The sequence below is a fragment of the Cyprinus carpio genome, chromosome B7, assembly GCF_018340385.1.
Source record: "Cyprinus carpio isolate SPL01 chromosome B7, ASM1834038v1, whole genome shotgun sequence".
In the NCBI taxonomy this organism is placed as follows: Eukaryota; Metazoa; Chordata; class Actinopteri; order Cypriniformes; family Cyprinidae; genus Cyprinus; species Cyprinus carpio.
Window position 1 is genome coordinate 39,271,085 of NC_056603.1, and position 15,295 is coordinate 39,286,379.

A 15,295-nucleotide genomic window follows, 5' to 3' on the forward strand; every position below is an offset into this window, starting at 1 on the left:
TTTGCACTCTATATCTACTCTAAAACTTGTGCTGAATGTTGATGTTAAATGTTTAATTTTTTTTACGTTTACACTACAGTTCAAAAGTTTAGAGTCAGTCAGATGATTTTATTTTATTTTTTTAAAGAAATTAATACTTTTAATCAGAAAGGAATAAAAGTCCCAGTAAGAACTTTGACATTGTTTAGAACCCTGTTCTTTTGAACTTTCTATTTATCAAAGAATATTAAAAAAATTGTATCATGGTTTTCAACACTGATAATAATCTGAAATGTTTCTTTAGCATCATATCAGTACATTAGAATGATTCGTGAATGATTATGCATTGAAGCCTGAAGTAATAATGCTGAAAATTCAGCTTTTCATCACATGAATAAGATATGCTTTAAATTATATTAAAATAGAAAACGGTTATTTTAAATTGGAATAACATTTCACAATATTAATGTTTTTCCTGTATGATTTATCAAATAAATGGAGCCTTGGTGAGTGTAAGAGTCTTCTTTCAAAACCATTAAAAAATCTTACTGACCCAAATATAGTAGAATAGCAGTGCAAAAAACTGCTCATGTAGCTAGTGACTGTTATCCATGTATTTTGGAAAGAAAGTCATGGAGGCTTTGAGAAAAACACAGTGCAGCATGACTGCAAAATGTTAAACAGAAGGCACCATGCACCTTCTGAAGGAGGAGGAAAGGCTGAAGTGGGAGATGGAAGTGGAAGGAAACCTGAATGGTGTTTGACAGAGGGCAGCAAGGGCAGACAATTCTGAGAAGAAGGCAGAAAAATGGAGTGCAAGAGCTATTATTATAGTGCAGACCTCTACCTGAGACCTGCACATAAATTTCTACCATCTACAATGTAGTGGCCCTTTGTCCCACTTTTCAGAATCAAATGCACATCATTTTGACAAATGATTCTGAATGTTTGGTTTGCACGTATTATTTACTTTGGCAGCTGCTCAATAAAAGCCATTAAAGCTTGACGGATGTTTTTTATACCAGATAGTCATGATGTTATGGGCTTCAATGCAATTGTGATTATAGACGTCTCAGCCTGTTGTTGTTCAAAGTGCTCATCGCCTTGTTGGAATGGAGTGTTTAGAAATGCAAAAATGCATTTCTTACTAACGTTGTGTAGTACAATGAAGAAAAAAAAAATTTCCCCTCTGACAGGCTGTAAAGTGTGTCTTTTTACTTATTTTTTTCTTTCTTCCAAATGTCCACTTCAGGATCTTTGAGGTATAGCTATAAGGCAAAATTGTCCCTGTGCTGAGTTCTTGTTTTTAATGTATATTTATTTATAAAGGATTTAGGTAGTTAAGCGATACCTGGGCAAGAGTGCTGTTTTTTCCCGCATATCAGCACGTTTGCAAATGTCGTATTGATTTTGTACAACAGATAAGACTTGGAATATTGTCTGTTTTTGATTTATTTTGCCAATGAAAATAATTCCAAACAAATCTAAAGTAGAGTTGTTGCACATCTCTGAGCAACACAAGAATCTAATGAATGAATCAATGACTCAGTCCTAAAGACAATGACTTGGCAATTTAGTTTCAGAGTTAAAAGTATTATGGTTAAAGAGATAGAATGCATTACTAAACACACTATTGCAAGTAAGATATGTGATAAAACTGTTAGATATAACAGAGATATTAAAATAATTGCAGTCGCATTGCATTAAATGTTTTTTTCTGCCATATTTATTTATTTTTCTCTTGAGGTCTGGAGGCCTACAACTGTTTCTTTGAAACAGGCCTCAGAAATGCAAATGCCTCCTATGAATGGTTGCTATAATCAAATCTCAATACAGCACTTGAAAACACCATGAGAATAAAATAAGCATTTATTCTCCACTTGTCTCCACGTTTGCATAGAAACTGAACTGACATGTTGTTTGTGGTCTTGTCGAAAATTCTAAAATGAAAACCAAAAGCTGAAGTTTATTTATGACCTCTCTCTAAATAAAAATATCAAGCAATAATTTGAGCTACAAATTTTCAATGTGACAACCTTTTCTTATTTTTCTTCACACTGATATAAGCTTATGCTTGTCATAAATATTTATATGTTGTCCAGTTCTTCCAACTAAATGAAAATGGATACCCTAATCTCTTTTCATAGAATGTTTGAATAGTTGGCTTCAGCCTAGGAATCTTAATGCATTCAGGAATTATCAAAACAAGTAACTTGTCCTGCTAAGGATATCAGTGATTTCTCAAATTACACGTCTTGTAGAGGAGAGAGATTTCTTTTCTATGAGACCATTTTGGCAAATAAAAAATGTGTGGGAAAAAATCCCAGATTTTGGGAAACAAGATATTTAGGTCTTACACCAGCGTAAACAATCTGTTAGGATTTACTAAAGACGCGCAGTGAAGGAACAGCGCCGAAAAGGCGTGAACACAGATATTTGTGTGCCTGATCTTGCTGAATATGCATTTGCAGGAGTTTCCCTTTCAGACACAAAATTTATGGGAGGAGAGTATTAAAATCATGATTTACTAATGTTTGGGCTCGTCAAATTACGAGTATTTGCGCCATTATTTAAAGGTGCTGTATGTAGGATTGACACCAAGTGGTTGAACTAGGTATTGCAGTCCAAATTCAAAATATTGGAGAGGGTTTTTTTCACCCGGCCCCTCCTCCTCAGACTTGACGGACACGCAGGTTGCCAGATTGAGGACACCAACAGGAACGAGCGCACTTGACGATGAATGAAATGAAATACGCCGTGTTTTCGGCCAACTGGCAACCCAGGGTGACAAAATACAACTGGGTAAACTGGCAGTGGGAGGGTTTCACAAACCAAAACAGAGACCGACATTCCAGCCCGGAACGCACATTTTCAAAGGAGAATAACTGACTGTAGCATTGTTTTTCAGATAAAAATGCATGTTTCTTAAATATCTGCAAACAAATTATGGTATTTTTATGCTTTAGTAGAGTCAAAGCACCTTTAATGCCAAAAAAGCATGTCTTATTAAAGCAGGCGGTAATTTGTGCTGCTCATGGTAGATTGTGCTAGTCATTATGGAAATTATCTGACTGCATCTGTATTCTTTAATGTGCATTGTTAGCTGCATTGCTAATTTGCACAGTTTAGTAAATATGGCCCTTAGGGACCACAAAACCTGCAATACCCTAACAACCCTCCAAAACACCCTAGCAACTGCATAGCAATGCCCTCCCAAACAGCCACATGAATTTTGCATGAATAAGCATGACTTTTATATATTGTAAAAAAACAAAGAATAATAATAATAATCATCATCATCATTTTGCTGCCCTTAGATTTTAAATCAGGTCTCTCTTGTGTACCATCTTATAAACATCCCTCTATATCAGATGTTAATTCCATTAAAAAAAACATGACATGTTCACTTACACTCTATGTCAATGAAATGAACACTTGTTGTGGCAGTGTTTGAAATAAAACTAAACCCTTCATTTTATAAAGAGCCTTTGATCAACAAGAAAAAAAAGTTTGTAAAGTGAGGGCTGCACTGATGCTTGACTGCTTTTATTAAAGTGCTTATTCAAGTGTGTTTTAACCCACCAGTCTAAACATCCTCTTAACTTAACTGTTCAGATTGGATGACACACATGGATGCCACAAGTAATTAAGAATGAAGTGTTTTTGATGCTTTTTAGAGAACCATCTATAAATCCAGCCATTCAGACTCTTCCATCCCATTGCTATGAGCTACTGTCTCCTGATAAATGAAAGCAATGTTTTTTAAAGCAAGGTTGTGGCCTCTGATATATAGTCAGTCGTGGCACTGAATTCAATCTTGCTTTGTGAGGTTTGGCATTATAAAAGTGGTTCAGCATCCAGCCAGGAGACAAATGTTCATGCGGTCAGTAAAAACTCATGTTTTACTGTTTTCAAGTTGTTCTAAATACTGTGGATCATCCAGGTGTGATTATTTTTTATTATATTCTATTAAGAATCAAGTGTATGTAAACTTTTGAATATGGTATTTAAAAAAAATAATTTAATGAATTACTATTATTGTTAGTAATAGTAGTGATAAAAACTATTTCACTGTTATGAGAACGTAAAAAACAACATACAATTTTTATGATCCCTCTTGTATTTTAAAATTATTAACATTTTGTAAATTCTGCGAGGAGTAGGTAAATTTATGAGTGCAAATATACTTCAAGAATTCCACAGGTATGTAAAATTTGTTGCTGCAGACTAGTTTAACTGGAAAAGCACTTGAAAGGTTGTTTGTGCTATATTACTGTATAATGCAAAGTCAAATTCATACTGATATTTTCTTCTAATGAACAAGTAATATACAGTAATAGGCTGTCTGCAACATATCAATTTATCACTTTGATAGATAAGTGATAAATTATGTTGCGAAAATGAGTATACCCTTCTGAAAGTTACAGACTACAACTATGAAAGTGTTCCGTTGCATGTTAAAGGCAATTTGTTATCCAAAGGTAACCATAGTAATTTCTTGACAATTGAAAGTGTTACATAGCCCACTGAATCATTCTCAGTCTTAATGATAACAACAATGGAACTACCTGGGAGAGAATTTTCAGGAGACTTTTTTCTTTGAAAAAAGAGGACAGTGGTACAATAGGAATGCCACATCATTGTTTTACGTGTGAAAATACAGCAAAAGTAACAAAGAAATTCTAAATCAATGGGCCTGTGACAAGGTTCCTGAAATAATCAGGCTTTTACTTTAAGCTTTTATTTTGTGATGAATACATTTTTGCTAGAAAAAGAGCAGGAGATGTTCCAAGCAAGTGTCTCAGAGCACACAAAAGTGACACAAAGAGTGTCTTTTTCATCTCACGCAGTAAGATGCAGCCTGCAGAAGGGACATGCATGGTTGTTGTCCACAACAGAACTACCTACTTTAGCTAAAGCAGAATAAACTCATCTAGACTTTTCCAAGGCCCATATTTACAAAATATAGATTTCTGGAATTCCATACTCTGGTCTCATAAGACCAAGTTAATCATTTGGATCAGTGAGAAATGCCTGGTTCCCACAATGAAGTTCAATGGTAAATCTTATATAGGAGTGTATGTGTACTGTAGGTGTGAGGAAGCTGTGCTCTATCAATGCTGTCATGAATTCACAGGCCATTGTGTGATGTAATGAAAAACTTGGAACAGAAGATGCCACCTTCTCATTCCCTGTGTTGTTGGGCTTTTTCTTTTTCTTTTTTCTTTTTTTCAACAGACAGTGGATACATACATTCTTACAAGAAGAAAAACTTTTAGTGAACAAGTTTTTCACCCAACTTTAAAGGGGTCATATGATGCCGCTAAAAAGAACATTATTTTCTGTATTTGGTGTAATGCAATGTGTTTATGCTGTTTAAGGTTAAAAAAAAAACAATTTCCACTTACTGTACATTATTGTTTCTCCTCTATGACCTGCCTTTCTGAAACACGTAGATTTTTACAAAGCTCAACGTTCTGAAAAGTGAGGTGTGCTCTGATTGGCCAGCTATCCAGTGCATTGTGATTGGCCGAATTCCTCAAGCGTGTGACGGAAATGTTACATCCCTTAACATACTGTGATGGTGTGTCCCGGCGCGATGAGACAAAACCAATGAAACCCATTACAAACGAGGCATTTGTTGCATCCAGTGGGGACATAATTACTGATTATAATGACTTATACTTTCTTTGTACGCATTTCGTTGCGTATCGCACCGCGTAAACATAAAACCATGTCTGCATTTGTGATCGGAGGAATGACAAACAACAAGTGCTACCCTACACTGCTCAAAACTCGCGTTTGAATCATCAGTGGCAAATTCTTTAAATATGAAAACATACTTACAGGCCGTGAGTCAGAAGCGCCAGACTGTCCCTACAAAGTTGGAATTGCCCAACTTTATAGAAACAGACACCGGCATTGTAGGCTTCTCTCCCAGGAGACAGTCCTCCGTAAAATGCGCTGCACAAATCGGAATATTTGGGTTGAACTGTTCTGGAACAGTGTTGCAAATACAACTTAACCACTGATTTCTAGTCGTGTCCTCTTTTGGAAGGCCAAACAAAGTAGTTTCACTTTCACAACAAACCACAAAGTGTCTCCCCAACATGGCGGCGGCATCAGCAACAAGACTACAGTGAAAATAAAAATTATACCTTCTTTCTTTGTGTGAACATTTGAGCGGCGTTATGCAAATCTTCCCACATAGTGACATAGACATGTGGGGGTATGTTTAAATGAGGTGTTTTAGGAGGGCGTGGACAAGTCTTAACTTTTATAAAGAATATCTCTTTGGGTTTGAGACTTTAGTCTTTGCAACTTTAGGGATCTTATCTATGCACGAACAGCTTGTAACGCTCCAAAGAGAAAGGAAAACTTGAAACTGCATCATATGACCCCTTTAACATTTTGAAGTAGCTGTGGGGGATTTTGGGACAGTTGAGCAACATTCCCCATTTAAGATCAGGGCATTTAAAGCAATAGTTCAACCAAAAATAAAAATATTTCATTTTACTCACTCTCAAGTTGTTCCAAACCTGTATCAGTTACTTTCTTCTGTTGAACACTAAAGAAGACATTTTAAAGAATGTAGGTAACCAAACAGTTGCTGGTCCCCATTGAATTCCATAGAATTTTTTTTTTTTTAGTATGAAATTTAATGGCTACCAGCATCTATTTGGCTACTAACATTCTTCAAAATATATTCTTTTTCATTTCAAAAACACTGATTCATTGCAATATCAATATCAGCACTCTACTCTTTTGATATTGCTTATGCATAAGCAATAACCTGTAGAAATAGTCACTAAATTATATTTTGCGTCTGTTTGACTTATCAGCATTGGATCATGGATTCAAAGCAGAAAGGAAGGATCACGGCACAGATTAAACCTAGTTTTTGATTGGGTTTCAAAATCAATGGTTAATAATGATTCACCTTTAAGCTCCTTTTTAGAGTGGGTGTTTGGTTAATCTGTGTAGGGGAAAATAGTGAAGACAGGGCCTTTGGTCCAAGCTGAATTTTGTTTTGTCCAACTACTTGACCTTGAACGAAAAAGACTTAGACTTTGCACATCAGCACAGCTCTCATGAGCCACAGCACGAGCCAGTAATCCGCTGTAGAGACAAGCCAGGGACGAAATAAGCTCCATCACTCACCTCTACCCTTTTCCTGGCACAGAACCCTCTGCACTGATTGCAGTTGTATGTAAGGATGTTGATTCTGCACTCATTTATGGCTTTGCAGTTGCTGGAAATTGAAGCTGCACATGAGGCCCTTGGGGGCACCTCAGACACAGTGTGATCCCTTTACAGAATGAATCAATTGAAGCCTAGTTGCCTGCTTGCTTTAACAAATAGCACTGAACAATAAAGGGATATTTGCCTTTGCATCCGCTGAATATATTAATTTGAGATTCTTTTTTTCTCTGCTCCTGCCGAACAATGAAACGGTACATAAATTGCTTATCATTCAAATTGGAGGACTTTTTCAAGGGCAGAATAATTATCAGTTTAGGCTGTCGTCAAATGCATGATTTGAATAGTAATGATTTCCAAATAGTACCATTTATTGGAGGCATTGTTTTCTTCTGGATACTGAATAGTTGTTTAGCATTAGTGAAAAGTTTAATGGTTGTATTAAAAGTGAGGTGTGTAAATTTTCCACTACTAGAGCATTAAAAAAATCACAAAAATACAGACTTTTTTAAAGAAGGTTTCCTCAGCGCTCTCCCATCTGCCATTGGTCGCGCCACAGAGACACAGACTCCCACTGTGTTTATATAAATGTCTGTTTCTAGTAGTTGTTATTGCGTAGTAAATGGCTCTCTGAAATACTCGATTCTGATTGGTCACACTTGTAAAAAAATACAAAATAAAATAATATAATTTAAATAAAAGGCCACTTAAGAGTACTTAAAGAGAGTAGACTTTCATGACTGTTTCTTAACACACTTAGGTACACTTTTTAAAACATTATAATATTGTCAAATCAAATGTTTACCTTACTATTTTAAATAATTATGTTTTAATAGTCTTCATGCTTTAAAGAAATGTGCTCATTGTGTTGACAAAGATACTAAAGCACATATGAAGTACTTGATTATAAGTACTTGATTATATATTAATTATATTTAATTGTGTTTTTTGATATCACAAGTATATTTGATAATGTATTATAATATTGATAATATTGACAAAAAAAGTATGTAAAACTTACAATATATTACACGTTATATGTTTTATATGTACTACATTGCTAGTACAATAAAGTTAAACTAATTGCATTTACATTTAAAAAGCAAAAGACGAACAAAGCTTTTACGGGTTTGGAACGACATGGGTGTAAGTGATTAATGACAAAATTTTAATTTTGGGATGGAGTATCCCTTTAAAGGGCTATTTTCATTCTTCTGTTTAACACAAAAGAATATATTGTGAAGAATATTGGTAACAACATTCTATACCGGTTTTATTTATTTTATTTTTTTCATATGGAAAAAAAAAATTTTCACTATCAACTGCTTGGTCACCAATAACCTTTAAAATATTTACTTTTGTGCTGAACAGAATAAAGAAAGTCATAAACACGCTTAAGATTTTATTAGCTTTATTCTCCCTAAAAATCACCCATGCAACCCAAAAAAAAAAAAAAAACTAAGCCTTCTTGAAATGTCTCCTATACAAACAGATACACCTGAAGCAGCATCAAGAGTTTGAGGAAATTAAACATCTCACGAGATTACAGCATCCCAAGGGTGTTTCCTGTCAAGAAACACTGAACTTCCTGCCATTTTATCATGCTCCTGTCTCACAGTGAACCTCCTCACAGCAGCCCAACCCGACCTGACATCTTAAGCGTCTAAGAAAATGAATTGTCGTGCATATTTATGCTTTATTATGCAGGGAGATATGGCATGCCCCTCACATCATACCTTCAGCTTCATCTTCAGCAGTCTAAAGATGTCAGCCGCCACATAGATCTACAGCTGACAGCTTTATGAGAGGGTGTTGAATTGATGCGGTGGCTTGAGCACGTAGCGCCATTCTTAAGTCAGGTTTGCACATGCTTTGTCCTTTCAACAAGTTTCAACAAAACTCACTGAGTCACTGATGTGATTCTGTATTTCATCTTATATTTAGTTGGGCAAACTTGGCAGAAAGTATATGTTTCTGTCCTTAAAGCAATAGTTCCCCCAAAAATGAAATTTGCTTATTCACCTTCAGGTCACCCAAGATGTAGAGTTTGTTTATTCATCGAAACATATTTGGAGAAGTGTAGCATTGCATCACTTGCTCACAAATTGATCCTCTGCAGTGAATGGGTGCCGTCAGAATAAGAGTCCAAACAGCTGATAAAAACATCACAATAATCCACAAGTAATCCACACCACTCCAGTCCATCAATTAATGTCTTATGAAGTGAAAAGTTGCATGGTTGTAAGAAACAAATCCATCATTAAGGCGTTTTAACTTTTAACCATCTTTTTTGGCCATAATCCCTAATAACGCTGCCTCCAGTGTAAGTGGTGCCTGATCTATAAATTTCTCTCCTGATTCAGTCAAGACAGCTTTTCACAGGAGAAAGCAATATCACTGATATAGGACTCATATTTTAGCAACGATTTGAATTTGAAATCAATATAACAACGGATTTGTTTCTTACAAACACTCAGATTTTCACTTCACAAGACTTTATTTGATGAACTGAGTTGTGTGGATTATTTGTGGATTATTGTGATGTTTTTATCAGCTGTTTGGACTCTCATTCTGACGGCACCCATTCACTGCAGAGGATCCATTGGTGAGCAAGTGATGCTAAATTTCTCCAAATCTGTAATGATGAACAAACAAACTCATCTACATTTTGGGTGGCCTGAAGGTGAATGCATTTTCAGTATTTTTTTTTTTTTTTTTTTTTTTTTGAGTGATCTGTTCCTTTAAATTTGATATAAACAAAAAAAAGGTAAACTCTTATTCTAATTTATGATTACTTAATTTATTATAAATCTCATTACACAAATAAATATCCATAATAAAATAAATATCACATTGGAAAAAAAAAAAAAACACAAATGTAAATCAGTCCAAATCATTCCTATATTTTTTTCAGCTCTAAAAGCAAGTTTGACATATTCCCTCTTCAGTTACTCAAGATGTTTTGAGAGATGATAATCAAATACTGTTCAAGCACTGACATGCAAGAAGACAGAAACAATTCAAAGACTTTGACAGATTTTTGTCTGAGATGTTTCATGTTGTGTTTATCCTCCTGCAGATCAATGGCAGTTTTTGTGAAATAAAATATTTCTGCACTAGACTGCACTAAAAAAAAAAAAAAAAAAAAAAAATACATTCTCAAATTATTGATTTAACAATAGGCCTACAGGGAAGTAAATGTTTAATGAATATTTTGTTCGTATGTGTGTCTGAGTAATTAGTTTTGCATCGGATTTTGTTGTAATTAACAACTAAAGGCCATCTGGGTTGACAACTCGATTAGACTATAATAAAAAATGTACTTCCTTATGGCCAAATATTGTTGTCTGTGATATGCTGACATAGAGTGAATTTTCAATTACATACAAGATCTTTTTCAGTTTTCTGTCTTTTGTCTGTTTAAATCATGTCTGGCACACAAAATGATAGCAAACAGAATGGATGAATAAACACATTTTGAACTGTTCTCCGTCTTTATCTGCCGATTGACTTTTGGGGCTTAACGCACTCCTGCCTCAGCAAGAAACATAATTATTTTTCCATTAAATTCGTGCAAGATAAGAGTGGAGTGATTTATGTCTGTCAGCACAGCAGGGAATAACTAAAGAATGGATCATGAAAAATCTCTGTACTACAAGAACAGAAAAGTATGTATGTACCTGGAAAATTTTGAATACAAATAATATAGCGCAAACAAGAACAAGCACAAGTTCCTATCTGAACTTGAGGGAAACTTAATGCATTCCTAAAAAACACTGGCTTCAGCTGGCTAAAATTAATTACAAACATGACTCGAAAAAGTTGAGTGATTTCAAAGAAAAGGTCTTGCAGCATTTGTTTGCAGATGCCACTTGGTTTTGTATTGAAATAGTGCCTAATTAGTCTAGAAATGTACTGTTTGAATTCATGTTGGTTTTTATGTGGTTTTGAAAAACTTTTATGCTATTTCCATGAGATGTTTTTTTTTTTTGTTTGAATATGTATTTTATTTTGTTTATTTGTGTGTGTGTGTGTGTGTGTATATATTTTATATTATTTTTTTAATATATTTTTTATATTTTTATATACATTTTTAAATATATTTATAAATACATTTTAAAGTTTTTCTAAATCAGTAGTCAATTATTAATTCATAAACAACAACAATCCTTACAAATGAAATACATGAGTGTATACATTTAAGAATATATTATAAATTGTTTTATATATATTTACAAATATTGTTATTATTTATTTATTTTAGTCACACAGCATATCTTTGGACAAAACATTATAAAAGATAATTTACAAATTTAAAAGTAGAGGGCCGGTTATTTTTATATTTAAAATAAATTATCATACATTATTATTCTAAACTATTTAATGAAGTTTTCCAAAAAAAAAAAAAATGTGTTTTTTTTATGAGGCTTTTTATGCATTATAATGCAATAATAATATAGTTGTATCACCTTGACATTGTTGACTTAAAGCCCCCCAAAAATAAAAATTAAAAACAAAAAATTAAATTTGAAAATTGGACTATACATCTTTAATCATTCCCTAGCCCAAATATATTTGTTGCAATACAAATACAGGCACAGATTGCACTGAGAAAATGAAAAATCTGTTAATTACACTATGAAAAGGGTGGTCAATGCCTGCTTGCACAGCTCATGTTGATTAGATGGCACACATGCCTTCCTGGCTTAACCCTGATTCATATCCACAGAATTATTTTTTGCTTTGTGACAGCACTGAATGGAATCAGAGTGTGTCTTTTACTTCAAAAGATGTAATGACAGCTCAGTGAACTGATCATCCAAATGCCTGAATCTTCTTTGCGTATTTGAATATTGAAATGAAGCATCAGAAGCACATGTAATAACAGCTCAAATGGAGGCAGACGCTGTCTGTTTTCCTTCCAGCATGAATATTACGGCTCTTTGGATTTCTCATTCAGCTGTCTTTCACAGACAGGGTGCGGGGAATGTCATCCATCACAAAGATCATTTCATGGCCCAGACCTTTATCAGAGTAGATTCACATTTAAGGTGGAGCTTTTATGCACTGACATTAAGCTCACATGATGGATGATAGGGCAAACAAAGCCTGAACTTCAGTCCTCCATCATACGGCTGCAGGTAACGATTGCAAATGTCTGCATATTCACATTTAATGATACAAATGTTGATGTTTACCACCCAGCTACTTTAATATTGCAAACAATATCCTTAGATTGCTTCACTGTGTTATACATTACAGATCAGCAGGGAGCTTCCCTGAGATCCTTGATTAAATATTCCTTCTGTGAACTATATCTCAAGGCAACTTTATCATGCACTTAATACTCAGATAATGGAAGAGTGAAGACATTTTTCCTTATGTTTTTTTACTGTTGCGTGGGAAAGAACGTAGTCATTTTCAGGGCAAATCAACCAGAAAGAACTTTGAGAATGCAGAATAGTTTTAAAAAGTGTTTAAAATAAGAAAAGCTGTCATTATTTAATCACCCTCATGCCTTTCCTTCTTTTATAAGACACAAAAGTAGATATTTATCTGAATGTTCAGGCTGCTCTTTTCCTAAGTTAAGTTAAAAAAGAAGCTGTCAACCTCCAAAAAAAAAAAAAAGGAAGTTTGTTTCTGCAAACAGAAAGTGCTGTTATTCACATAAACAAGGTCCCAGACCCAGCCTCGACCTCCTGCTTCTACATTATCATCCTTCAATCTGAGAGGCATTGCTTTGACGTGAAAGTAGCTGCGGGGCTTTTGCTATCTGAGTCAGATGCACAGAGGGCATCAAGCAGACTTCTATGATAGTCTTTGTTTGGTTTTTACACTGAGAACCACTTATCTCAGAGGTAATTATGATGGGTTTGAGGGTTTATAGAAAGTTACAATACATGAAATAATGAAAATCAGTGGCACAGTAAATTGCTCTCTGTGGGCAAATGCACCACTCCACATTACATTTAGTCTGGCACTACTCTCACTAAAGCTTGATGAGTCCAATTTAGAGTCCAAATGGACACCACATGCTGGGCCAGACACAATAAATATTTTGAAAATAAAATCAATAGGCAGTGCAGAGACCTTTCTAAAAAATATTCCCTAAAAAGGATTTTCTAAAAAGTTACTACAGTAGATGTGCCTTACTCAAAACTTCATGATTTTCATATTCTCTAATTATATATAGATTAGATTAGATTAGATTAGATTACAGTAGGCTAGATTACATTAGAATATTAAATTAGGTTACACTTTATTTCGATAGTCTACTTTAGACATTCTACAAGTAACTTTGTAACTACATGTCAACTACGTCAACTAATTCTCATTAATTTGCAACTACATGACTACTAACTCTCAGAGTAGACTGTTAGGGTAGGTTTAGGGTTAGTGTTAGGGGTAGGTTTAGAGTTAGTAAAAGTTAACAATAAGTTGATACAGAAAGTGTTAGAAGATATACTAACTGCTAGTTGACATGTAGTTGCAAAGTTACTTACTGTTAGTAGAATGTCTAAAGTGGACTATCGAAATAAAGTGTTACCTTAAATTAGATTTATATTATACACTGAATATTTATGTTTTTTACCAAAAAATTAAAATATATAATGATGTAAAATTTAAAGTATATACACTACCAAATTGTGAAAAAAAAAAAAAGGTTTTACAAACCCTTGGTATATACTTAACATTTTATTTTAAATTTGATAGTTTTTGAAAGGGGTCTATGCTCACCAAGTTTGTATTTATTTTGATCAGAAATACCGTTGTTGTTGTTGTTGTTGTTTTTTAAGTAATATTGTGAATGTTGTTAAAATGATTTTTAAAGCTATATCTTTATCGTTATCATTAGTTATCATCTTTGGTGTGAACAGGCCCTAAATCTAGCAAATGTTATAGTTAGCCTAAAAGTTACCTGGGGTAAAATTAAAAGGTAATTGAAATTTTGTATCTCACAGTCATGACTAAGCTGCATAGTAGTAATTGCTTAAAGGTATAGTTCACAAAAAAAAAGGAAAATTCTATCATTAATTCCTCCCCATCATGTCGTTCCAAACCCGTAAGACCTTCATTCATCTTCAGAACACAAATTAAGATATTTTTGGTGAAATCCAAGTGACCCTCCATAGAGAACAAAGCAACTGACACATTCAAGGCCCAGAAGGTGGGAAATTGTTAAAAAAGTCCATGTGGTTCAACTGTAATTTTATGAAGCTACAAGTATGTGTTGTGGTACTGACGTGAACCCTGCATCGAAAACTGACACGGAAGAGAAGAAATTGTTGAATAAAGTCATTATTTTTGTTTTCTTTGCACACAAAAAGTATTCTCGTAGCTTCATAAAATTAAGGTTGAACCACTGATGATACATGGACTATTTTAATGATGTCCTTACTACCTTTCTGGGCCATGACCGTGTCAGTTTCTTTGCTCTCTATGGAGGGTCACTTGGATTTCATCAGAAATATCTTAATTTGTGTTCCTAAGATGAACGAAGGTCTTACTGGTTTGGAACGACATGAGGGTGAGTAATGACAGATTTATATATTTTTTTTTTTGGGAGGGGGGGGGTAACTATCTATTTAATTGTGTAATTTCTTGTAATTGTGACTTTATTTTTTTGTTATTTTAAAACTTGTCCTCTTTAACTTTTTATTTTATAAAAACAGGCTCCTGCAGTTAATAGATCAAAACTGACACATGTAACAAATTATCTAAAACAGTTTTAAATAAAGAAAAACAAAATGTATATATTTTTCTCTCAGTCATCCGCAACATCCTTTCTGCTATGTTTCAACAGAGAGCATGGCTCAGTAGTCAGTGCTTTCCAACAGTTAGTGTTTATAAAGTGCTCTTGACAGCGATGGTGACTGCCAGAGCTGGTGAGCAATTCACACAGCTAACCACCTCAAGGGTTTGAGTGAACACAGACCACATACCTGGAATTTGTGTAAGAGGCGGGAAATTAAATCCAGGTCCTTGAAATGGAAAACAACAGCTTAGGTGAAATCTGTTGTTATGTCTCCTGAAGAGCTGGTATGGAGACAAGCACCCATTAATGGCTCTAGTAGCCCAGCATTTACAGCTTTGCTGGCATTGGTGCTCTATGAGA

The 15,295-nt window shown here is 34.4% G+C and overlaps 1 protein-coding gene across 1 annotated transcript in view; it reads left to right on the forward strand.

Moving 5' to 3' along the window:
- Positions 1-671: 671 nt before the first annotated feature.
- The window catches only part of LOC109060613 (eukaryotic translation initiation factor 4 gamma 2-like), a 42,011-nt gene continuing 27,387 nt past the window's right edge, over positions 672-15,295 (forward strand). Inside the window, exon 1 of the mRNA XM_042726848.1 lies at positions 672-737. Within this exon, the coding sequence (XP_042582782.1) occupies positions 672-737 (66 nt within the window). The remainder of the gene's footprint in view (positions 738-15,295) is intronic.